At 39.9% G+C, this 26,343-nt stretch overlaps 2 protein-coding genes across 10 annotated transcripts in view; both read right to left on the bottom strand.

The window, feature by feature from the left end:
• Positions 1 to 1,906, bottom strand: part of ARNTL2 (aryl hydrocarbon receptor nuclear translocator like 2) — a 125,169-nt gene extending 123,263 nt beyond the window's left edge. For 2 of the 8 annotated variants that reach the window (XM_045466212.1, XM_045466216.1), the window contains exon 1: positions 1,242 to 1,906. In XM_045466212.1, the coding sequence (XP_045322168.1) occupies positions 1,242 to 1,318 (77 nt within the window). In that variant the 5' untranslated portion in view covers positions 1,319 to 1,906. Of the gene's footprint in view, positions 1 to 1,215 lie in introns of all 8 variants that reach the window. The other 6 variants (XM_045466219.1, XM_045466214.1, XM_045466215.1 and 3 more) reach the window with 3 other exon arrangements.
• A 5,334-nt stretch (positions 1,907 to 7,240) lies between these two features.
• The window catches only part of STK38L (serine/threonine kinase 38 like), an 85,460-nt gene continuing 66,357 nt past the window's right edge, over positions 7,241 to 26,343 (bottom strand). For both annotated transcript variants that reach the window (XM_045466223.1, XM_045466224.1), the window contains 9 exons: positions 22,364 to 22,487; positions 20,145 to 20,299; positions 19,675 to 19,777; positions 19,437 to 19,498; positions 16,997 to 17,114; positions 16,448 to 16,571; positions 14,693 to 14,788; positions 11,099 to 11,190; positions 7,241 to 10,994 (listed from right to left, as the gene is read on the bottom strand). In XM_045466223.1, coding sequence (XP_045322179.1) covers positions 10,867 to 10,994; positions 11,099 to 11,190; positions 14,693 to 14,788; positions 16,448 to 16,571; positions 16,997 to 17,114; positions 19,437 to 19,498; positions 19,675 to 19,777; positions 20,145 to 20,299; positions 22,364 to 22,487 — 1,002 coding nt within the window. In that variant the 3' untranslated portion in view covers positions 7,241 to 10,866. The remainder of the gene's footprint in view (positions 10,995 to 11,098; positions 11,191 to 14,692; positions 14,789 to 16,447; positions 16,572 to 16,996; positions 17,115 to 19,436; positions 19,499 to 19,674; positions 19,778 to 20,144; positions 20,300 to 22,363; positions 22,488 to 26,343) is intronic.

Raw genomic sequence — 26,343 nt, 5'->3', positions numbered from 1 at the left:
AACAACCCTATAAAACAGATACTATAATTACCCCCATTTTACAGATGAAGAAACTAAAGCTAAGGATAAATAACTTAACCCCAGTGACATGTCTGAACTTAACACCGTATATACTCTCTTCTCTTTGCAAAACAGCGCTTACCCACATCTTTGTCATCCAGAAAGACTTCACATATTCACATGACAGAATGTTGGAAATCTCCCCATGATCCAAATCCCCATTAGCTGTATAAAGTTTTCAAGAGCACCTCTTCTCATTGCTGTATCTCAGAGAAAAATCACAACTCATCACCATATTCCAAAAGGTCAGTGCGGATTTAATCAACGGCGTCCCTGAAATTCTCTCTGCCACTGTTTTCCTTTAGTTATTTCTGTGTTTTTCCCTGCCTCCCTTTTGACCAAACAGATACTCTATAATCATCCCAGAACTGCGAGTGGTCTCGCAATGGACAAGACCACACAATGTTGCCAGTGTATGCATACCGGAGGGAGGAAAAAGAAACAGCAACGCTTCCAACTCAATTCACGAAAACTCCACTTAGATATGAAACAAAACAAACGAATTCAAACGTTGGCTTTCCTAAAGCAGCAACGGTAAAAGGGCCACCTCTCGCTGACTGAGGGTTATTGCGGGGCAATCTGTCATTTTCGAGTGAGAGGTGCGGTGGACCCGCCTCCACGCGCTCCCCTCCCCCCCCCCCCTGCCCGCCCCAGCGCGGGGCAGTTTTTGAAACGGGTTCTGGGAGATTGAGTGTTTCCAGCACAGAGGATACAGGCTCGCAGGACCCGAGTTCCTTCAATGGCTTATAACAACTGCTTCCTACAAAAAACGAAATCTAAGAAGTCCCTGCAGCAGTCCCTGCAGACGACGAAGTGGGATCCCGGTGGTCAGCAGAGGGTGACCAGCAGAGGGTCCCTCTCCAGGTCACCTTCGCCAAAAGGTCCAGCCAGGGCCAAGATGGGAGGCTGCGGGTAACCCCAAGACCGGCGGCGACCCCGGGCACTCCCCACCTCCCTCTCCCCGGGAGAACGCGCGGGACGCCGCGCAGCACCTGTGTCCCCAAGGGACGACCTTGGTCCTGGAGCCAATCGGAGGTGATGCCGGGGCGAGAAGAGCCCTCCGCAAACTGTGCCCAGCACCTGGCGTCGCGGCGGCCACCGCTCGCCCCCAGCGCGGCGAGGGATGCTCCCGCGCGTCCGGCGCCGTTCACCCACCTGGGGCCGCCCGCCCGAAGCCTCACCTCTCGCCGCAGCCTCCCCTTCCGCCGCCATCGCAGGAGCCACCCGGCCGGCTCCGCAGCCCCGGGGCTGGCGGCATAGAGAGCTCGGGGCCCGCCCTGCGCCGGCCCCGGAACGGGGACGAGGGCCCCGGGGGAGCTCTGCAGCCTGGGCGCGCAGCAGCGCGGGCTCGGAGCGCGGCGGCCGCGGACTGCAGAGCACGCGGCCTGGGACTGGCCTGCCCGCGGGTCTGGGCTGCGCGGGGCTCCAAAGCCGGAGAACCGGGCCGGGCGCGGGGCGGAGTCACGGCGGCACCGCCCCCGACCCCTGCGGCGGCAGGCCAGGCGCACAAAGGCCGGCGAGGCTGCACCTGGAGCCTTTCTGGAAACCGGCTTTTAAAAACAGGTTAAAACAGTCTGAGTGTTGGGAGGGTCGGAGTTGTTTCCCTTGGGGGCAAAGATAAAGGATAAAAGGAGATCGCTGCAAGGTGGGGGTCCTGGGGGCCCGTGGGGGAGCTGGAAGAGAAACTTCCCTGGTACACAGTAGGGCTAGGCAAGGGCTTCGCTGCAGAGACAAGGGTGCGATGACAGAGAGGGGTCGCCGAGGAAGCTGTTTTGGCTCCTGCAACGGTTGGGTAACTCCAGAAGCAGGATCCTCTGGGGATCATTTGACAACCTTCCATCCTGTGCGGACGACGCTGCTTCTCTCCGCGCCCGCTGATTCCTAGACCCGTGCCTGGGTTACAGTTTGGCTAGTAGAGGTGGGGGGTGGAGGAAAGGAACAGCAGAGAAAACACAAACGCTTTGTGTCAACCAGCCTAAATCTACTACTTTTCCTACCAGCAGTCTTCATTATAGCGTCTTAACTAGCTGCATATGCGTCCCGAGGGCTACTTGGGACCAAACCAGGGCAAGGGGGTTGGAACAGCGATCCCGGACAGTAGGCAGGACCAGAGGAAACTGCTGCCCTCTTAAGGGCGGACTGGGATTTTACGCTGCTGGAGGTGCAAGTCGATGCTGGGAAGTCCGATGCCCTCGGTAACACACTCCAAGGCACTTCCCTAATCAAAACCACTCTTGAAACATCTCAGTCCCAGCTTTGACTTGGAACTCTACCTGAATCCACCAGCTTCCACTGGCCGCTCAAAAAGAAAAATTCCACAGAGGAGCCTGGCAGATAGTCTTAAATCTGGCCCAGGTGTCCGTGAATATGTTCAAACCCTGGCTTTCCAGATACATATACAGTCTGGAGATGGTCTACCAAGTGGGGAGGCATTCTAACACCCAGGCATGGGTTAAATGTCACCTTAAAGGTGAAGCAGAATTTTAGGGCCCTGGTGAAAATGTACAGTACAGACTATATATTGTCTTGAGGACAAAGTGTTTTTCCCTTTGTCATCTCATGTGAGCCTCACAACAACCTTTGTGAGGTGGCTGGACAGCTGTCAATATTGTCTTATCAGTAGGCAAGCACAGGCCCAGAGATGAGCATTTGGGCCAGGATCACTCAGTAGATGGGAGAAGCCAGACTGTAAAAGTCAGATCTTCCTAGGAGTTCATACTATGGTACCCAATACACTTGCTGGTGAATCCCTGCAGTCCTCATTTCTTAGAAATGATGGTTCACTTCCACCCAAAGCCTGAAAGCCAAAGAAAAGGAAGCCAGAACCTAAATATGATAGCAGGAAGTAATGCTCAAGGAGAACCACAGGATTCTGTGGCAGCAAATCACTCTTCAAGCTTAACGTGCATTCCCCTTAATGTTCAAGTTTAAGTCCTACTGGCTACTTTTTCTTTATGCTCCAGAGCTTTCCGTTCTAGGACTTTTTTTTAAAGAGTAGGTATATTACACCTCATAGGATAAGACAGAGGTAGAAAACCTGTATCTTGAGAAATGAATGAGAAGGTAATCTCTCATTTCCAAACAGTGGTTTTCTAATCCTTGGGCAAAATGTAGGAAAAATGATTTGAAACATAACTTGCAGAACACGTGGTATATATATATATATATATATATATATATATATATATATATATATAGTTCCTTATGGTCAATGACGTTTTCTCACCCAAAGCCAAGGGACAGCATTGCTCTTCAGGAATCATTGCTAATCCTAGGGTGACCTTAGTTGGCTGGTTAATTTTGCTTCACTGCCAAGTACTCAGGCAAGAACCATACTGGGATTTGTAACCACTGCCTCTATAAATTCCTATACTTGGCAACCTCCTGATGGGATTGTAACAATGTAATTTATATTTTTTGTAACAATGTGATTTAGTTTGAGGGTTCCTTAAGACCATGTAGATATTTTAGTTGGTTCAGGAGGGACAAAGAAGGAAAAAGGAAGAAAGAAAGAAAAAAAAGAAAGAAAAATCCACCTGCTTGAGTGTAGTTACACTAAAGCTACTATTTCCAATGATGCATAAATATTAAAGTAACTACCCATTAATGAGCTCCTAAGTGACTGGAGAAAATAATTACATTATTATCATTTGAAACTACTCTTGGAGGGCGCCTGGGTGGCTCAGTTGGTTAAGCGTTAGCTCAGGTTGTGATCTCCAGGTTCGTGAGTTTGAGCTCTGCATCAGGCTCTGCGCTGACAGCGTGGAGCCTGCTTAAGATTTTCTCTCTCTCCCTTCTCTGCCCCTCCCCTGCTTTCTATCTCTCTTTCAAAATTAAAAAACAGAAAAGCCCACTACCTTTTCTTCCCTGTCACCCTCCCTCCCCCGCCCCCCCAGCATTCTATGGAGGGTCAATAGTGGGGAAGATTCTGGTTTTTGCTAAGCAGGTTGATGAGTGGGAGCGCAGCTGGGAGAAACAGGGAGGCCAAATGTGTTTAGAGGAGTAGATGGGCCCACTGTGGGCATCTGGTGTGGAGAAGATAGCTTGAGCTTGGCTTATGAAGGGGAAAGGAAGCCAAGAAGGTAAGTGCAGGAGGGTGTTCTCATGAGAAAGGGGAAAGGAGGCAGCGGCAGCTGCCACGGAGAAATTTGAGAAAAATCTTTTAAAAGGGTATTAAGGGAACTTCACTGTGTAATGCAAAACCTCTTACATTATTGCCCTGGAAAGTAGCAACTTTAGTGAAGGCTACACTCCTTTTCAGTGCTTTTGGAGTTGATTTCTGTTATTAAAAATGGGAACATGTAGAGATCAGCCTTAGATGGAAAGTAGGGCTGCCCACAACATGCAGTTATTTAATGCACTTGTTCACAAACAATTTATAGAGCGCTGCCATGGACCAGGTCCTGCAGTAAAGCACCGACTTGTACTTCACCCACTGTGCATCCATCATGTCATTTAGATGTTCTCACAGCAATTGGTCAGGTGGGTATCATTTCATTTTGGAAAAGCCCAACCAGCATCCTTAGCTCAGTGGTTCCCAAAGTTGGATGTTCAGACCTGCCCCTAGAGATGCTGAGTTAGTAGTTTTAAATCCTTGTTTCGGATAAGCTCCCTAGTTGAGATGTTTTGACTACTCTACTTCAGGAAACATGGCTTCAACTTGTCAAAAATCCATTTTCCTAAGCCTAGGTTGTGGTGGGGTAAGTTGTATATGTATTCCTACTAGCCAGAGACCAGAAGTAGCAATAAACTAAAATTCTAAGAAAAATACAAAAAGGGACAAGCGTGGTTGTGTGGACAGCTCTTTATACACTGGAGTTACTGCTTAATGTTATTTTTCCCTTAGAGATTATGTTTGTATGTGTCTGATAAGTGTCAAAAGCTGAACTAAGTTTTACATTTGCAGGTTTTGAACACTCTGAAGACAAGTATGGTATCCCTGGTCCTCCTCAGTCCTTCTCATATTGTATGGAATTGGATAGGAGTGATCTTCAAGTTCTATTCATGATTATCTTACCCAAGAGGACAAGAAAGGAAAAGGACAGTTTTCCTTTCCTGTTATGGGTTCCTCTGTTTGGAGGAGAAGTCATCCTATGTTCAAGGGGTTCATAAGGAACATTTTAATATGAACAGTAAGGTAATCGAGAGAAACATTGTGGTAGTTAGCACAAGCTCACCTGAGGAATGTTTTGATTTCTATTAGTCAAAGCCCCTCTACCCAGGTTAGACAAGGCAGTTGAGCCAAAATTAATTAGGCCACCCCACTCCTGGATGGATCTTGGGGAAGTACATTGATGAGCATCTCTATTACTGATATAACAGCAGAGGGGGAGATGGACCAATGAAGAGATGATTAGGAGCTGGGAGGGACGGCAAAAGCACTAAACAGACCAACCCGTGGTCACTGGGCCATGCATACATCTATTCTGTTTGTATGAGGTCCAGAGACCCGCCCCTATGCCTGGTTCTCCAATGGACAGGAAACCTGAGATTATAGTAGCTGAGTTGTGATCTACACAGTGGTACTTAGCACTGCTGTTTCTGATGGGCCAGGAAACATGTTAATGGATCAGCTTTCAGTTCATATGTAGCAATGGGAGAACCAGCAAGAACATCCAGGTACAGTGGCTTAAGGTGAGAACCATTGCTATAAACATGTATGGTACCCTTTTGATTATCTTGGAGCTTGGTAAAAGAAGTCCAGTTGGTTCTGGTATCAGGTGGCCATGGGCTTTAGGTAAGCCTCACCCTAGTACCAGGGATGTGAATCCTGATCAGTTTTAAGTCAGTCACCAGGAACGGATGGATGACATAATCGTGACCGATAAAATGTGGGGGTTACATTGCTTAGAATGCTTCTAGAAAAGATTGTCCTTGATTTTAAAAAGAGGGTGCAAGAAGTGGTTTTTTTTTTAAGTTTATTTATCTTGAGAGAGTGTGCATGCACGAGCTGGGGAGAGGCAGAGAGAGAATTCCAAGCAGGTTCTGCGCTGCCAGCGTGAAGCCCGACGTGGGGCTCAATCCCACGAACCAGGAGATCATGATGTGAGCTGAAATCAAGAGTCAGGTGCTCAACCAACTGAGCCACCCAGGTGCCCCAAGTAGTTTCTAGGGACTTACATGTTGTAGAATGATGTGATGCTTAGGGTCCTTGTATAGCCATTTTGCCTTTCTGAAAAACAAGACCAAGGACAAAGCGAACACTACTAACAAAGTAGAAAAATGGAAAGAACCTGTGCTCTTGATATTTTCAGATGCCAGATTGACTACCCTGGAAGCTCCCTATCTTGTGTCTTCATGTTACATGAGATAATAATTTTCCTTATTTTTGAAGCCGTCTTGACTTGCATCTTCTGGCACTTGCAGTCTAAAGTACCCAAAGTGACAAGTCTGTCACTAGCTTCCCATGTATTTTTCTGAGGTCTAGAAGCACATGAGGTGATTTGTCAATGAGGCATGCTGTATGATTTGGGGGAGTGAAGGAGCTCTGGACTTGGGTTCACGAGCAATTTATTACCTGGGTTTGGGTTAAGTCATGCTCAGCCTCATGTTCGTCATCTATAAAATCATAATGATGTGTATTTCAGGGTGGTCGTAAAAACCAAAATAATGTTAGTGACAGTACTTTGTATACAAATGTGAGTTCCCTTTATCAGAGGATGCTTTTGAAAGAAGATGCACTTAGTCTCCAAGTTTGCTCCAATGTCCAAGTTTTCACATTCAGTTATTTCACTGTTTTACCTTCACAACAGCATTATTGAATGATGTAAGTCAGGAAGGAGCACAGTTAGGATCAGCAGGATTCTGACGGGCTCCCTCTGAGCTCAGTGGAAGGAGTATCATCTCCACCCACAGGACAGGATGTCATGGTACCTGGGTACTTGGGCTACTTACATCACTAGTTTCCATGCTATTTTGAGACATTTTAAATTTAATTTTGAGGCATTTTCAATTTCAAGTCTGCTTGCAAACTGATTTTGGCTAGGTGGGGTAGTTGTATACAAACCTGTACAACTACTTTGTTCAAACACAACACAGTTGAAACTTCAAATATTCATTTTGTTCTCGATGTGATATTTAAGTGGAAAAGTTACACATATTTACAAAATAGTTTCTTGAATTTTGAATAACACCTGTCTCAAAACTTGAAAATAAAACCAAAACACCTCATCAATAGAAATATTATAAACATAGTTTTTATTCTTTTCTTACCTTCAATGAAAAAGGCCTGATGCCACCAACACATTTTTTTGAAACTCAGTATCTAAACACAGAACTTGAGAGCCCAGTGATTATTTTTCAAGACAAATGCTGAATAATTTATATTGCTTTTAAAAAATAACTAAGATCTATTTTTATTACTTCAATTTCTTCTTAAAGTAGCAATATGCCCTCACATTTTTTTCATACAAATCTAAAATATATCTAGTAGTCCCAAGTGTTTTGTGTTTACGTTTGTTCTAAGTGTTTGTTTCATTAAAACTTTTCAGAAATAAGTGCACTTCTAAAGAGAAAATAAATGTGAAATAAAGACAAGAGGAAATAGTCATGGTTATAGAAAAACAGTTGTTCTGAATGTTCTGGACCTTAACAACTCAGAGAGAATGTGTTTAGATGCTAGGGGGTCTCTCTGCTGATTCAAATCTCAATTCATTAATTTATAGATCATCCAAAGAAAAATCACCAGTTCTTATAACCGGTAGATACTGCTTGATTGTTTCATGGTTGTCTACAATAAAACACCAAAAATAAATGAACTTAATTTAAATTCACAGATTTACACGAAGATATATAGATGTTTTAAAAACAGAAAGAGTATTCTATTATGGAAATAAATGATACCCTATCTTAAGCTTTAGCAACCAAAAAAGTTTTGAGTATTCCACATGTTATTTTCCATTCAACTAATAGCTTATTAAATCGGCTATATATTCCATTCAGAAAAGGTTGATTGATAAGAAATTCCTTGTTTTCAGATAGCACTATGCTCCAATGAATTTAAAGACTTAAAGCTATGTTCATAAGAAAAGCATAGAAGAAAAATAACATAACTTGCTTTAATACAAAGGTTTTTTTTAATAAAAAAGTCAAAGTCTACATTAAATCAGGAAATCAATAAATCTGAATTATACAAGCTTTCTATATACTTAGAAAAACCAAAAACACAGTTTATAATAAAACTCTTTAATTCAAAATAGAGTCTAATTTAAAGAAAATGTCATTATGCCCAGTTGATTAGATTGGGTTTGTCATTTAAATTAAATGGTTCACCTGAAATATGGTTAAGTGTATAATAGAGAAACTTCAATCTGAGGGGTACTTTGCAAATTATCTAGCTAATTTGCATCATGAATCAAATTCTTAGCTTCCAAAGGGCAGACACAGTCTTTAATTGCTCTTAGATAGGCACTTAAGAAATGCTTTTGACAAGGAGGAAACCCCAAAGATTGTGAATCACTCTGTCAACTCCAGGGAATAATGAGACTCTAAACAAAGTAAACTTTCCAGAACTGCCCTTCCACTGCCAAGAAATCATAACTATTTCCAAGTTCTTACTGCTAAGAAAAATGAGGGAGATAGAAACCAAAATGCTCTACTCTTACTCGATTAAATAGTAAACTTCAGCTCTCTCTCTCTGTCAACTTGAATTAATGACACTTTTCTATACTGAAATGCTACTATATTACAACTAGAGAGTGATGTAATTTCCTCCTATCTTACTCATTCACTATCACACTAGCAAAACAGTCTGTAAAAAACAAAAAAAAGGGGGGGGGATGAGGTGGGGTGAGAAAATCTTATAAAAGTGAGAAGTTACAGAGTTTTAAAAATCAGATGTGGTTATAATATAATTTGACCAGAGTTGGTCAAATTGAGATAACCCCAGAATTGTAATAGTTTTCTCCTACTCAGCCACATGATCCAAACAAGAAAAATGGAGATGAACTATTAGATGAACACATAGTAAGTACCAAACAAATACTAGGAAGGAAGGAAGGAAGGAAGGAAGGAAGGAAGGAAGGAAGGAAGGAAGGGAGGGAGGGAGGGAGGAAGGAAGGAAAGAAGGAAGAAGGAAAGAGAGAGACTAGGTGGAGGAAAAAAAAACCAAAACCCAAACCCCAGGATGGCCCTGCTGAAACACTGTGGAGCTACCTCGCAGCAATGTTTATAAAAGCTTCTGTAGATGTACGTAATGATGCTATACAGTGCTTCCCCATCAAGAACACACCTACAAATAAGTCATCATTTTAGATTTTGATCACAGATAATTTGTAATGGTTGTAATTGCTATATCTTTAAAAAAAAAAAAAACAACTTATCAATTAACAGTTAAGACAAATGTTAGGCCATTCTTTGATAAAATGTTGCTCCTCAACCAGTACTTTTGAAACCAAAACCTCAGAGAGTCATTTTAGAATTAAAGCGTTGAGCTAGAAAAGATTATTTCATTCTTAGGGAAATAGCTGAAGAATTTGATGCTGAAGGCATCCCCCCATCCTCTCCTCACAACCCGCCCTCCGCCCCACCTGTGTTTACTTCCTTAATTTCACTTACGTTAACCACAGTGATGTAGCTGAACATGAACAATATTGCCCTTGAATAAGCTTGACCTCTATCAAAGATCTGTCGTGTCTGAATGTGGCATTCCCATAGGAAAGGAAAATCTACTCGGTGGTGAACATCCACTCTGTTCAGGATCTTTGGTACATTTGGAGTGTAAGAAAATAATGGCACAATAATACAAGTACTATCAAAGGAAAAATTTTTCACCAAAAGAAATAAAAGTTAACTGGCCATGATATGTAACAACTTTCTAGAAAACCAAAGTAAATAGGTCTTTGTTCTTCGTAAGTCCATTTACATGATCAGAAGATTGACATTTAAAAAAATAGTTTAATAAAAATACACCAGTTCTACAAGCAGCCTTCATGGTCATTTCTTAAATTCAACTCACCATAATCAAATCAAAATAATGCCATGTCCTCTTGTTAAAAAAGAAGTCCTTTTGTCACAAGAAAAGCAACTTTACATTTCATATAATACAGTACATCTCCCTATGAATATACAGACTACGTATATAAAGGTCATCAGTATTTCTGAATGCAAAGTAAATATATTAGCGGAGTGCTTGAGTGAAGGTGTTAAACTTCCTCCTTCTTATAAACCTGTCACTCCCAACTGTGGAGTTTGTGAAATAACATGATGATAAAGTCTATTTTTTAAAGAACCAGTGTATTTCCTTTCTAAAATTTCTTAAGACCATTACAGAAATTGTCTTCAGATATATTCATTCTACATATGTCCAAACCAATAGGGCAAGTATTCGAACACCAACTATGGAAGATGGCTTTTTTTTGTGATTATCTAGACCCATAAGATTTGCAGTAGAACAGCGATACTGCGGTGCTACCTACAGGTTAGCCTATGCTGCTTTGAATGATATGTTTCTCCTGAATCGATTAGAGGTGTTACAGTACAAAAGCCACAGCACACACAGGCAGAATGGACCTTAATACGCATGTAGGCAGTGCAGTTACAGAGGGATGTACGTTTCTTTTATTCCAGTACCTTCATATAATAAAGTTAACAAAAATAATAAAATATTAAAAAAAAAAAAAAAAAAGCCAGCTGGCACTGCCAACCAATTCCTGTAGTAGTCTCAGAAATCCTAATCCTGTAGAATTTCCTCTTGTGCTCAGAAGCACCACTGTCCGGGAGTATTTCAGTGTCTTGTTATCTACGCCAAGCAAGCCTGGTGATGCAGCTACCTGAGTTCTCTTGGTTGTGGGCGAATGTGATCTGCGTTCATAATTTTCCCGCTTTCATGTAGGTGGGGATAGAGCCACGCTGAGTCAACCCTTCAAACCTTTTATAGGTATAATTGAGAAAAACCCAGTCTTTGGATTTGTAGTCCGGTTCTGTGGTGTTTGGCACTAGAAAGATAGGAAAATTAACCAAGAGCAAAGGAATTTCATTAGTGAAAATGGCAGCATCTTCATCAACTGTTATCAGTGTTAGTTGTGTTACAGTATCTTACCTGGTTGTAAAATATCAGATTCAGGAAAGTCATCAAAATTTGAAGTATCATCAATGCTTTTGATTTCTATAGGGATTGCTGCTGGCCTTTCCCTATAAAAAAGTATCAAGTAGCATGGTAAATTTTCCTGAACTCTTGATTTTCCAAAAAATAACTCTACTTGCAAATTCTGCATGCTATTCTGTAGCTGTCAGAAGAGCCAAGGAAATTTATCGTGGCCTTGAACACTGTTAAGTGGATTTCATAGTTGAGTATGGTATTTTATTAAAACATTACCATTTACTTGGAGTTTCATTTCTTTGTACCCAGACTTTCTCATGCTGTTTTTTTTTTTTTATTTAAGTGGAAAAATAAGAGGTAAAGAAAGGGAAAGTTGGAACAGAAGAGATTTTGTCCAAATGATTTTATAATTGTATAAAGTATGCTGGACATTGTGGGTACTGGATTCTATCTAAGTAATTCAGAAATAGAATCCTTCTAGTAGAGGATCCATACATTAAAAGTCATGTGTAGAGGGGGGCACCTGGCTGGCTCAGTCAGTGGAGCATGTGACTCTTGATCTTGGGGTCATGAGTTCGAGCCCCACAGTGGGTGTAAAGATTACTTTTTAAAAAGAAGATATTTGGGGGAAAAAAAACACTTTTGGGAAATTAAGAGGCTCATAAGGTCAAAGGACTAGACATGTGTGATGAAATCTAAATCCAAAACCATATAAATTTTAAGGGAATCAAGGACATCAGGTTAAAAAAAATTAGTCATGAAAATGCCTTATCATGATAAAAATGTTTCAGTACAGAAATAGTTATTTTTTTTTATTTAAAAAAAATTTTTTTTTTTAATGTTTATTTATTTTTGAGAGAGAGAGACAGAGCATGAACAGGGGAGGGTCAGAGAGAGAGGGAGACACAGAATCTGAAACAGGCTCCGGGCTCCGAGCTGTCAGCACAGAGCCCGACGCGGGGCTCGAACACACGGACCGCGAGATCATGACCTGGGCTGAAGTCGGACGCTCAACCGACTGAGCAACCCAGGCGCCCCCAGAAATAGTTAAATGAAGCTATCCATTTCTATTGCTTCTATTTTTTTCAACAAACACTTGACTGGATGTATTAGGTGCTAAGTTAACAAGGCCTGTTATGTAAAAATGTATTTTTCCCAGAATCATTCCAAGTTATTTATAGTTAATGTGGTAAATTAATAAATTTTTATTAGTTTAGTGAAAAGAACCATAGACTTTGGTGTCCTAATCTCTTGTCATTAACCAGCTGCATGACCTTAGACAGACAAGTCCCTGCTCTACAACTATTTCCTTACTGTCAAGGTAAGAGATTGGACTAGTGGTCTCTAAGTGTCCTTCCAACTGTAAAAAAGGGGGGATCCTACTTCTGTTCAGTGAGATGAGGTAGGTACAGAATAATGCGGCACAGCAGTGAAGAAGAAGAACCAGGACTCCTAAATCAAACTACCTTGGTCCAACTCTGGTTAGGAAATTCTTGCTAGATTATTTATTACCTGTGGCACTGAAGGCAAATTACCTCTCCATGCCTTAGTTTCCTCTTTTGTAAAATAGACACGATAATAATAGTACCTATTTTTTAAGATTTACTATGAGGATAAGATTAAAAGTGCACAAAAATTAACAACTCAGAAAACAACAGATGCTGGCGAGGATGTGGAGAAATAGGAACCCTCCTGCACTGTTGGTGGGAATGCAAACTGGTGCAGCTGCTCCGGAAAACAGAGTGGAGGTTCCTCAAAAAATTAAAAATAGAACTACCCTACGACCAAGCAACAGCACTACTAGGAATTTACCCAAGGGATACAGGAGTGCTGATGCATAGGGGCACCTGTACCCCAATGTTTATAGCAGCACTTTCAACAATAGCCAAAGTATGGAAAGAACCTAAATGTCCATCAACTGATGAATGAATAAAGAAGATGTGGTTTATATATACAACGGAATACTACTTGCCAATGAGAAAGAATGAAATCCTGCCATTTGTAGCAATGTGGATGGAACCGGAGGGTATTATGCTAAGTAAAATAAGTCAGTTAGAGAAAGACAGATATCATATGTTTTCACTCATATGTGGAACTTGAGAAACTTAACAGAAGGCCATGGGGGAAGGGAAGGGAGACAAAATAGTTACAAACAGAGAGGGAGGGAGGCAAACCATAAGAGACTCTTAAATACAGAGAACAAACCGAGGGTTATGGGGGGTGGGGGAGGCGGGGAGGCATTGAGGAGGGCACTTGTTGGGATGAGCGCCGGGTGTTGTATGTAAGTGATGAATCATGGGAATCTACCCCAAAACCAAGAACACACTTTACACACTGTATGTTATCCAATTTGACAATAAATTATATTAAAAAAAAAAAAGATTAAAAAAGCACAAAAGTACTTAGAATAGTGCTGGACATACAATAAGTGATCAAAAAACACTAGCTATTATTACAGTTATTATGCCTAGCACATTGTAGGAGTTCCAGCGAAGATCTGCCTGAAGTGACACAGAAGCTGTCTTGAGAGATGAAAAGGAGCTGGCCAGGCAGGGCAGGAGTAGGGACGGGAACAGGGCAGAGAGAAGAGCATTTCAGTAGAATTAAGTGCAACTGACAAAGCCCTGAGGTGGGAGGAGTGGGAAACACCACACTAGATGCCACTGCTACAGATGAGGAAAGAGCCACACCCCACGGTCCTGAAAGCAGTTAAGGATCCTGAATTTTATTCTAAGTGCAAAGGGAAGGAAGAGAACAGCACGGTCAGATTTATGTTCTTAAATTGTCACTGTGTGGAGAACAGTCCAGAACTACTGAAGGTGGTTTGGCCATTAATTGAATAAAGACCAATGCTCACAATGAACAACTTCAAGCAAATCCTTTTTTTTGTTTTTAACGTTTGTTTATTTTTGAGAGAGAGAGAGAGAGAGAGAGAGAGAGCGAGCACAAGTTGGGGAGGGGCAAAGAGAGGGAGACACAGAATCTGAAGCAGGCTCCAGGCTCTGAGCTGTCAGCACAGAGCCCGACACGGGTCTCGAACCCACCAATGGTGAGATCATGACCTGAGCCGAAGTCAGACACTTAACCGACTGAGCCATCCAGATGTCCCTACTACAAGCAAATTCTTACAAGTTACTTGTTTCATTTCACTTTTGCCCACAATGTTTAAAAAAGGCACTGTATCTTCTTATAACTTCATAAAGAAAATGGTATATTAGAGAGAGGTACAGTATACAGTGTGATGTAATAGGACAAAAATGAGGGGTTGTAGTGTGAAATATAAATACGTCTCTGTTGTGCTAACATCAGCCTGTATCACGTAACTCTGAATATAAAAGTTGAAACAGATGCACAATATGTGGTTTTCCCCTTAAAGTGGACATTAGCTAAAATGAGTCATTTAGCTATCATCAGTAAAGTCTCACCCCATATAATCCAGAAAACACTGATTTAACAACATTATAACCGTGTTACCTCTTGTATTTAATCTAGTAGAACCAAAGACAAATTGATCGCTAAATCCAGTAAAAACAAAAACAAAAACAAAAACCCGTTTTTATTTAGACCTCTCCCACTCACAGCCTATGAACATACCTGATGTGCCCCCAGTCTACACCTTCAAAAAAAGGATGACCTTTTATTTCTTCAACTCCACTATTTCCAATTCTGTTTTCAGAATCAATACAAAATCTAGAAAATGGAAACAGAGAAATGATGATATGCAAATTACATCTAAAGTACTCTATTTGCATTTTTTTCAAACACTTATTTTTCTTCTCGGTTTACTGAAGTTAGCTGTTTATTGTGGGAAATGTGGGAGAAAATAGAAATCCTCTGTAATTGCACCGTACAGAGATTACTGTAAACAGTGTGAAACCATTTCCTTTTAGTCTTTTATTACGATTTTTAAAATATGTTAGTATAGTAGTCGCTGTTTTAGGGCTATATATTTTCTTTTTTTTTTTTTTAATTTTTTTTTCTTTCTTTTTTTTTTTTTTTTCAACGTTTATTTATTTTTGGGACAGAGAGAGACAGAGCACGAACGGGGGAGGGGCAGAGAGAGAGGGAGACACAGAATCGGAAACAGGCTCCAGGCTCTGAGCCATCAGCCCAGAGCCCGACGCGGGGCTCGAACTCACGGACCGCGAGATCGTGACCTGGCTGAAGTCGGACGCTTAACCGACTGCGCCACCCAGGCGCCCCTTAATTTTTTTTTTTTCAACGTTTATTTATTTTTGGGACAGAGAGAGACAGAGCATGAACGGGGGAGGAGCAGAGAGAGGGAGACACAGAATCGGAAACAGGCTCCAGGCTCTGAGCCATCAGCCCAGAGCCTGATGCGGGGCTCGAACTCACGGACCGCGAGATCGTGACCTGGCTGAAGTTGGACGCTTAACCGACTGCGCCACCCAGGCGCCCCTAGGGCTATATATTTTCATTTAATATACTGAGAAAACTTCCCAAAACTATTAAATATTCTTTTTTAACTTCGTTTTCTAAAATTTGCATATAGAAATATTACACTCTATGTAGCCGGTCCTCTATTATTGAATACTTTGATGGTTTTCAAGTTTTCATCACTAAAAACCTATCATGATAAACATATTCTACCTAAATCTTTACACACATCATCTGCATAAGCAAAATTCTTAGAATTACTGGGTCAAAGCTCATATATAGTTTAAAGATTTTTTTTTATAATATGCTGTCAATTAGCTGTTGTCATAGGTTGTCCCAATTTATATTCCTTGCAGCCATTCACAACAGTACCAAATACTTCATCTTAGTTGAGAAACAGAATGAAATCCTTTGCTTAGAAACAATTTCCTACATAGACTCATGATATAAAGTAGCAATTTTCTTCCCCTTTTCTCTTTAATGAGACAGCGTCACTGCATTCCAATAGGAGTGACCTTTGAAACAATACAAGCCTTCTTCCCTCCTTTTTTTTTTTTTTTTTAAGTTTATTTATTTATTTTGAGAGAGGAAATGAGCACGTACTGGGAGGGGCAGAGAGAGAGAGGGAGAGAGAATCCCCAGCCAGATCCGTGCTCTCAGCGTAGAGCTCAACTCAGGGCTCAACCATGACCTGAGCCAAAACCAAGTTAACCTACTGAGCCACCCAAGCACCCCACCCCCTTCTGTCTTCTTAACTCTTACTGTTTTTGCTGCATGCTTCCTTTTAATTGTTTGCAGTTTTAAAAAAACACCGTTTCTTTATTGATCTCTTTGACTATATAGATCAACGGTGATCCTTTTCTTCCCACAAAAGTAAAATGGGATTTAATCTTTTAGGTACCTGTGATGATTTAAAATATGACAAACTCCTCTAGGGAATTAACCACTAACCTAAGAATTAAGTCCTTGGCTTTCTCAGATATAGGAACCTCTGGAGGAAATACCAAAGTTTCTTTCCAGTTCATCACTTTTCTATATGTTTCTTGAGGAGTTTCAGAGCAGAAAGGTGGATATCCTACATATCAGAGAAAACAAAAGTTTTATCAGCTTTCATTATCAAATATTCTATACCTACTACATATGTGCCACAAGAAACACAACAGTCCTAAGTGCTCTATTCAATAGTAAAAAATGTCCCCATTCATCAATTTGTAATCAAATTGCTAATAAAGGCAATAAAATAAAGGATTTAAAGCACTGCCCCCTTTACCTGAAAGGCCATGCAGATATAATTTTGATACAGGGGAATTCTGGTTACATACCCTCTTCCTGAATCCCTACAGAGCTCACTGGTATTTATCGTGTATTTAACATTGGGGGATGTCAAAAATTGGTTTAAAAGAGTTCAGATATTTTAGCCCATGATATCAGCAGTATGTTTAATCAGGGGCACTCACAGAAATTTATACAGTATGTACATAAGCAGATGATAAAACATACCTATTAGCATTTCATACATAATCACTCCCAAAGACCACCAGTCACACAATTTGTTGTAACCAGTCTGCATAAATACTTCTGGAGCAATGTAATCTGGTGTCCCAACTGTGGAATATGCCTGCAAAGGAAGAGCTTATCAAACCAGCATACTTAAATATTTTTTGAAAGATCTGAGAATGGCTCACTACTGGAAAAAGCAATATATACAGAAGTTAATTTTTCATTTAATACTTGTTTTGCATGTTTATCATGTAGAAAGCTTAGGGATAGGAACCAAGCCAGATAATATGTTATTTAAGATATGATTTCTGCCCTCCCAAGAAGCTCAATGAAGTTATTTATATATTTAGCCATAAATCCTGTGGAAATGAGTAAAGGGAGAGCTCACTAAAGCGGACTTGGGATACTAGAAGGGGGAGCTATACTACCCGCTGTCAATTACAGATCCCATCAGAAGAATCATCAACAGGGAAAGAATCCTCAATCACAGCCCTAACAGTGAAGATGCATACTACATCTCCTATGAGAAAACTTGCCCTGCAACTCCGCCAAGGAGAAACCTTCACCACCTTGAACTCTTGCTCGTCTCCAATGGACTTTTGCTCAAAACAACCCCTTCCAAATCCTCATCCTTCTCTTAAAATACCATTCTTTTTCTTTGCTGGACTGCCGATGGTTTCGCCATAGCTTGTATGTCTCAAATTGCAATTCTCTGTTATTCTCAAATAATCCATTTTTGCTGGTAATTATTTTTAAGGTTAAAATCCATTTCAAAAAGAATAAGGAGGTTGAGCCCAGTGGGCCTGGGTTCCCCACTCACTGCTGATGTGTTCTCACGCAAGTTATTCAACCTGTCTGAGCCTCAGCTTCTGCTTACAGAAAATGGGAGTAATAATACCTGTCCTAACTCCATTGATAGGAGGACAAAACAAGAAAAGGAGTGTGCTTTGTAAAGTGCAACCAGCTACATATATAAAACATCCAGTCTTTTCATTATAAACCTAATTCCAGGGCATTTCATTCTTAATTCATATAAAATGTTACAAAGACAATTTCTTTAAGGCAGTAGTTCTCAACTAAGGGCAGTATGCTAGGGACTATTTGAAAACGTGTGACAGCAGATTTCGTCATTCCAATGACCTGATGGGGGTGCTGACTGGCATTTAGTTGGAAGGGGGCAGCGGAGAGGGGTTGGGGAGGGAATGGGAGGGTAGGATACAGGATTTAAAGAATTTCCTGCCCCAAATACTAAGAGTCCCCTCTACTTCTCCCTTGGTAAATAAACATTGATAGAAGTCATGATGATGGCCACGAGAATTATAAAACATGTACAGGAGTAATCACCTGTGAACGCTCTGTAAGTAGAATTCCCACCATATTTTTAAGCACTATTCATTTTTCCCCTTAAAAGTAGGAAATACTGCAATTCTTCTCTCAGTTGTAAAATCTGATCTGAAAGTGGCACATTTAAAAGTAGAAGGAAGTCTTTGTGGTTAATTCACGGCTCCAAATATTAAAAAAAAAATTTTTTTTTTAAAGCTTTAAAAACACTGAAATGCTTTTACAAACACAGAAAACTTGCAATTAACTACGTGGGCCAATGAAAGAATGAGCTCAATCATACACAGGTCATCTTATTGGTTTGAGAGGGTATCAGACCTTTCAGTCTATTTGCCTTACCCAATACTCAGAGAAAATACTGAATTAGTTTCCCTGTCATCATTTGGTTGAATTTAACAAATATTTAGAGTGTCTATATGGACAGGCATTGTATAAGAAATCAGGAAAACAAAGTCAAAAGGCACATTCCTAATCCTGAGAATGTTTATGGACCTAGTTAATAGCATAAAGGGAAAGAGGAAAGGGCACAAACAATTCTTATATTTGCTAAGTAATAAGGGAGAAATAGTTTGGGTAAACACAGTTTTATCCCACTTCCATTAAAAAAAGTAATGGAGTTTATCTGTAGTAAAGTCTGCTCTCTAATTTTATTTTATCTGCTTTGTTGCAATACTGTTAACATGCCAAACTTCCTATTTACTTTATCTATAAAGAAGTTCTTAGAGACACACAATCACCTTACTTATGCTAATTGATATGTTATTTCAGAACAAGTATGAAAAACGGAAAACACAAGGCATTCACTACAATCATACTCATGTCAGTGAGTTTTATATAAAGTGCTAATTACTAGTAAACAGACGACTTAACAAGAGATATGAGCCATAAAATAAAGTTAAATCACAGAATTAAAACTAGCAGTCACTTTACCAGCAAGGCAATGCTACAGAGAAACTAAGAGAACTACGTGATTCCAGAAGAAGCTCTATCATTGCTACAAAGTAAGTACTAATCATTGTGAAGATATAAAATGATCCAGCGAAACCCCAGTGAAATTTGAGGACTAGGGCAACCTTTCTTAAAGACATGTCTGACTTACCAGTTGTCTCCTGTTCTTCTTCCATGTTTCTGCTTTCCTCTTTGAGTTCATGTTCTGAAATGCTAATGTCAACAAGAGAGAATTGTAATCATGAGGGAAAAACTCTACCAAAAAAACAAATTCAAACATATACAAGTAAAATACATTGGTTTAAGGAGTGAGGGGAGAGAGAGAAGTTTTAGTTCTTAACAACCAGCTACACTATGTTAACCTGAAAAAAAAAAAAAATCAAACTTACAGAAGTCACTTGGCGGGTTGTGTGTAAGGTTTCTGTAGAATTCAGTCCTATGAGCTTTCTTTAATCCCGTGCATAAACCAAAATCAGATAATTTTACATGACCCTAAAAAAAAAAAAAATAACTAGTAAAATCAAGATTATATTAACTTTGAAACAAAGCCTTATTATAAATTTTTCTTTTAAATGCAATCATTATAAACATTCTTAGCTTAAAATTCATATAGGTGATATGTAAAATTAAAAATATTTGACGATGATGATTTTTAAAAGTAGAAAATGTTAGAAGATAAAAATAGCCATACTCCCTTGATGTCATTTCACTCCGGAGTCCTGTCCTATTACATCATTCTATGACACCACACAGTTGAGCGATGACATAAATTGTAGTTGCCCATTTCCAATCACAAAATCAGCTCTATTACTCCACAAAATAATCAGCAACCCAATATTTCACCAGTTTATTCACATGCCTTGGCATCCAATAAAAGGTTGTCTGGTTTAATATCCCGATGGATGAAACCCAACTGGTGGATTGCATCTATTGCCAGAACAGTCTCTGAAATGTAGAACTGTGTTTCCTCTTCTGTCAAAGTATCTTTTTTCATTAGCAATGTCATCATGTCACCTAAATAAAGAAAAATAAGTATCATGTATTAGAAACACCTCAAGCTTTCTCTGCATCTCTACAACCTATGCCTGATTTTCACATTTTATGACCCACCCAGTATATCTCCAACCGTTTCTAGGGCCAAGTAAAAAAAAGTTACATTGCATTAGCAAAAGTTTCACGACATTTAATGATTTTAAGGTAGAAAGTATGTGAAGTCAAATCAGAGCAGAGATGATCATGAAGTGATATCCTCCACTCAACATCCAGAATAGGATAATATGCTGAACTATGAAAATGAATCAGAGTAAGCACGCCAGAAATGGGATGTATTCTTTCAAATTGAAGTTCCAAATATATTCAGCGCTCTTCAGTCCAGCAAAAATAGAACATCATCCCACTAAAAGACACTCTTTTATTTTCCAGGAATTTTTTCTTTAAAAGGGGACAAAGAACAAACAATAGTGAATTTACAATTCAGAAGTGACAACTGTTAATATTTTTCATGATAGTTCAAGTCTTTTATTTTTATTTATTTATTTATTTTTTCAACGTTTATTTATTTTTGGGACAGAGAGAGACAGAGCATGAACGGGGGAGGGGCAGAGAGAGAGGGAGACACAGAATCGGAAACAGGCTCCAGGCTCTGAGCCATCAGCCCAGAGCCCGACGCGGGGCTCGAACTCACGGACCGCGAGATCGTGACATGGCTGAAGTTGGATGCTTAACCAACTGCGCCACCCAGGCGCCCCTGTTCAAGTCTTTTAAAAAACAACAACAAACATGTGGAAGTGTTCTTCATCCTCCATATCCCATTTTATTCCCCTTTCCCTTTTTGTTGAGTAACCATGATCATGGATTTGGTTTGGTGGGTAACCTTCTAGCTTATTTTTAAAATATGTTTTCATATATATATATATATATATATATATATATATATATATATATATATATGAAATATATATATTGATGTGTGAATTTACAGCCTTTTACATATTTTTTTAATTACATAAATGGTACATGTAATTCCACAGCTGGCTTTATTACTCCACTGTTTCCGACATTTTCTTATTGAAACGAATAGAGGTCCTGACTTTTAACAACTGTAAAATAATTCATCACCTAATCATGCCATATTTTATTCAGTCTACTAATGGTCATTTATTTTGTGTGCAGCTTTTCACTGTCACAACAATGCTGCAACGAACATCTTTCACAAATCTGTTGTGCACATGTCAGGAAGAATCTCCAGGGAAGACACTGGTTGTAGAATTGCCGGATTGTAGGACACATGCACTTTTCACTTCACTGGTATCTACAAACTGCTCTCCAGAAGAGTTAGAGACTAATGTACGTGGAAGACAGGCCAGTTTCTCCCACAGCCTCATCAGACTTTTAATGTTTTTACTAATGAGTGTGAAATGGTATCTCATTCTTGTTTTAATTTGCATTTCCCTCATATGAGCAGAGTTGAATACTTTCCTATATATTTATAGACTAGCCTGAGTTTCCCTTCTGTGTATTGTCTATCATTTGCCCATTGGGTTTGGGGTTGTTTGTCTTTTTCTTTCTTTCTTTTTTTTTTTTTTGTTTTAGTTTATTTTCTTTAAGAGAGAGAGCACGAGCAAACGAGGGTCAGAGAGAGGAGAGAGAGAATCCCAAGCAGGCTGACAGTGTAGAGCCTGATGCTGGGCTCAAGCTTCAAACCATGAGATCACGACCTGAGCGGAAATCAAGAGTCAGACGCCCAACCGACTCAGCCACCCAGGCGCCCTGGTCTTTTTCCTTACTGACTTTATTGTTCTTAACTCTAGACTTGTAACAATCTAACTAATTATATACTGTAAACCCAGAATGGTAGCATATAAAATGGTAGTATGTAAAATTTAAAAAGGATTTATCATTCCTTCAAAATAATCTGATTTGTGGTAAAAATTAGATTATGGGAGGAACTAGAGGAAAACCATGACTGCCTTTGTAAAACCTCACAGCTAGGAATGTAACAGCAAACCTAATCGACAGGATAATTACATATAAAGATGTGCTTGCGTCAGTCTGTCATTGGTATCATGTTTGCTTTACCTCCGGGGAGAAATTCCATGATCAGATAAAGGTTCCTCTTATCTTGAAAACTGTAAAACATCTTCACCACCCAGGCACCATCTGCTTCTACCAAAATATCTCTCTCTGCTCGGATATGGGCCACCTAGATGAATGTATGTTGAAAAAATAATTGCAACACATCATACATTTTTCCAGTTCACCTCTTACAATTATCCATCCAGTTCCTTAATGGTTGTGAAGGGAACGGGGAGTTGTAGAAAAGATTTGAAATATATACGCATGTTCATAATCTCATTACATATGGAGAACCTCCAGAAACAGTTTATTTTAGCTTTTATCTTTAGGCCTGGAAAAGTGGAATCCACAAGTTCATTATAGGAAGCTGAGGCCTCTGAGGTAGAAAAATGATTAGTCCAAAAACTTTCCAACCAGAATCCCCATTTGCCAAGGATCTTGGCTTTGTCATACACATTTCAGGCCCTGGCCTGACTTTTACAAGTTAAAAGTAGTAAGCAATGCTTTACAGATTGGTATGACAAAGTCATGGTCCTCAGCAAACTAGTTTTAACTGTTATTGGTCAAAGAAAGGGCCTTTTGCGGTGGTTAAACATTTGGCCATTTTTTTTGTAACAAGTAGACACATTTATAATAATTTTGTATGATTTTGCTAACTATAATAACTTTATGTTATTTTGTTAATTAGAAAACCTCTAGAATATCTATAAACATGATATACAGCAAATTAGTGTAACCTTTGGGGGTTTTGCTACTGACTTGTCAGACACACAATTACTAGGGACACTTCTATGTGAACATTTTATAGTCTGAAAAATTTTATAAACGGTAATTTGTTGGGTTGGTATAATTAATTTTCAGATGCTTTTGCATTAATATATTTATACATTCTTTTCAAAGATCAACAATAATATTTGATTTTATCCTTTTGCTATTCCTATTGTGCATTATTATGAATTCTGGCCCAAAGCACATGAGAACCCAGATTTCATAAACCTTTTCATGATAATGAAATATGATCTGCTTAAAATGTCATATTTGGGATTACTGTGTTTATTACCTGGTGCAATAAATGCTCTGAGGGCAAAGCATAGGAACAACAGTTGAAAACTAAGAACCTGTTTTCTGGCATCAAAAGCCCTTACAACCTCTCTGGATTATGTTTCATAAAGTGAAAAATGGTATCAAAATTCTTACCCATTGCCTTTTACAAAGCATTTCTGGGTTAGTAAAGGAAAAACCTCAAACCTTTGATGCTGCATCTATGGTGCTGTCAGGAAAACTACATCATAAACTTGGCTTGATTATTTTTAAATGCTTTAAAGTCAGATTACAGGATGTTTTCAAAATGGTCCTGTTTTCAAATAATAGGAAGTTATCACACATAGTAATCTGGTACCACAATATCAGGGAGATAATGTGCTACTAAATTTTGTGGACTGGATAGTATTAAAGTAAATGTAATAAAAACTTAAAGTAATGACCTTTTAGAATTGAGTGGGAAAAGGTTTTCTAAAATGAAATTCAGTGGTGGCAAAGGCAGATTAATTTATGGGGGGGGGGGGAACAATAACACAATGCAAAATAGACTCGATGTTTGGGCTCCCGTGGGATTTTCCGTGCATAGGAATGAAAAATGGTCAGAAGCTCTTCAATCTCTGGCAAAATATTCAAGATTGGTGCTATCCAATAGAAATACACTGCAAGCCACATATATAATTTAAAGATTTCTAGTGGCCACATAAAAGGTAAAAAAGAAACGGGAAATTATTTTTCTTTATTTAAAAAAAAATTTTTTTTAATGTCTTACTTTTTTAAGAGAGAGAGAGAGAAACAGAGCACAAGTGGGAAAGGGGAAGAGAGAGGGAGACACAGAATCCGAAGCAGGCTCCAGGCTCTGAGCTGTCAGCACAGAGCCTGACATGGGGCTTGAACTCACAGACAGTGAGATCATGACCTGAGCTGAAGTTGGAATCTTAACCGACTGAGCCACCCAAGCACTCCAGGGGAAATTAGTTTTAATAATATAGTTCATGTAACTCCATGTATCCAAAATGTTATCATTTCAGTACATAATCAATATAAAAAATTATTGAGTTTTTTTGTGCAGAATCTTCAAATTTTGGTATGTATTTTCTATTTACAGCACATCTCAATTCAGACTAGCTATACTTAAGTGCTTGGTAGCCACATGTGGTTAGTACCTAAAGACTGAACTGCTCCTTTTGTCCTTCCTCCAAAACCTTACCCAGGACTAATCCCATATGGCTTAGTTATATCCTGTTAATCTCTTTGTCTCTGAGGCTCTACATCTTGACCCAGACCTTTATTCTTATCATTATCTGTAATTCTCTAATACGATTCAGTATTTCAACCTTCCTTGAGTTCCATACCTCTTCCCTCTAGAATCAGTCTATCTTCAAAAAAGTCCCCTATCATCTCACCTCTAGATGGTTCCTATCACCTTGTTATCCTGACTGAAACTAGGCTGTGTGCTGAGAGTTCTGTCTTCCTGCACAAGGAGTTCTCAGGAATGGCCTGCTTTTCTTTCACATCTTACTTGGTGAGGCGGTAGGTTTCCTGCTCATTTTCATGCTGCATCTGAACCACTGTGACACTTTCCTTCTCTGCAACTCTTTTGAAGTGCATGTTGTGAAATTCCATCAGCCATCATCTATCCGCACAGCTATCATTTATAGAACTCCCAGTCAATCCCTCTCATTCATGACTTCAGCTCATGGCTCACCAACTTCCTTTCCATCTTTTCCACTCATGGATAGATTTCAACATCCATAAGGATGAACCATCAGCTACCCTATCTATTGACTTCTTCCTCATCCTCACTGATCTCTTCCACCACTGCATGTTGGTCAGTCACCCATGGTAACCTTCTCATTACAATAACTATATCCCCTCTAAAATCTCAATTTCGAGGACCTTTTTTTTTAATGTTTATTTTCTATTTCTTTTTGAGAGAGAGAGGGCGCAGGGGGGAGGGGCAAGGAAGGGAGAGGGACAGAGGATCTGAAGAAGACTCTGTGCTGGCAGCAAAGAGCCCGATGTGGGGCTTGACCTCAGGAACCAAACCATGAGACCATGACCTGAGCCGGAGTTGGAGGCTTAACCAAATGAGCCACCCAGGAGCCCCCTCCCTTTTTTCGATGTTTATTTATTTATTTTGAGAGAGTGTGAGAGACAGTGAGAGCGAGAGAGTGCATGTGAAAGTGAGGGGGAGGCAGAGACAGAGGGAGAGAATACCAAGCAGGCTCTGCACTGTCAGTGCAGAGCCCAACATGGGGCTCAATTCCAGGAACTGTGAGATCATCACCTGAGCCGAAGTCAAGAGTTGGACACTTAATCAGCTGAGCCACCCAGGTGCCCCAAGGAACTCTCTTTCTGATCTCCACCTTTTATCCTTCCAGATCTCTTATTCTTGTACTTCAATCTCCCTTCCATGGACTCTACCACTTTTTCTCTATTAGTCTCCTCACAATCTCATTTCTTTTTCTATCCAGCCTAGATTCCATCATTAGGATCACTCTTACAAATGCTTTAAACTCCCTTGTCCTCTTCCTCCATTGTATTTGCCTGGGAGAACATCAACCCTAATTAAACTCAAATTTCTGTCTATTCTGTACCTACCCCAGAGCAACTAAGTATTACTACAGAAAAGTTACCCAACTATGCTAACTGGTTTCACTTTACATTCCTGACTGCCGATCTCAATGGGTATTCAACTGTATTTCCCTAGCAAGCCTGCTTTCACACCATTCAAATCAATAGTTGTGACTGTTTCACAAATTCTCTCTCCTTACACCTCCAGCTAGCTATCTACTAAGACATGATGGCCTCACTTATTTACACTCAGGCAGGAACTTGGCACTTGGCACTACTAAATCAACCACCTGCATTCGTTCCCACTTTCTCTGCCTCTCCTTCCTGTTTTAGTGGATAGGTACATGTCTACTCCTACCAAAGATCAA

This window comes from Leopardus geoffroyi, chromosome B4 (assembly GCF_018350155.1).
Source record: "Leopardus geoffroyi isolate Oge1 chromosome B4, O.geoffroyi_Oge1_pat1.0, whole genome shotgun sequence".
In the NCBI taxonomy this organism is placed as follows: domain Eukaryota; kingdom Metazoa; phylum Chordata; class Mammalia; order Carnivora; family Felidae; genus Leopardus; species Leopardus geoffroyi.
Note: the sequence above shows the minus strand (reverse complement) of the source record. Positions and strands in the feature narration are given on the sequence as shown.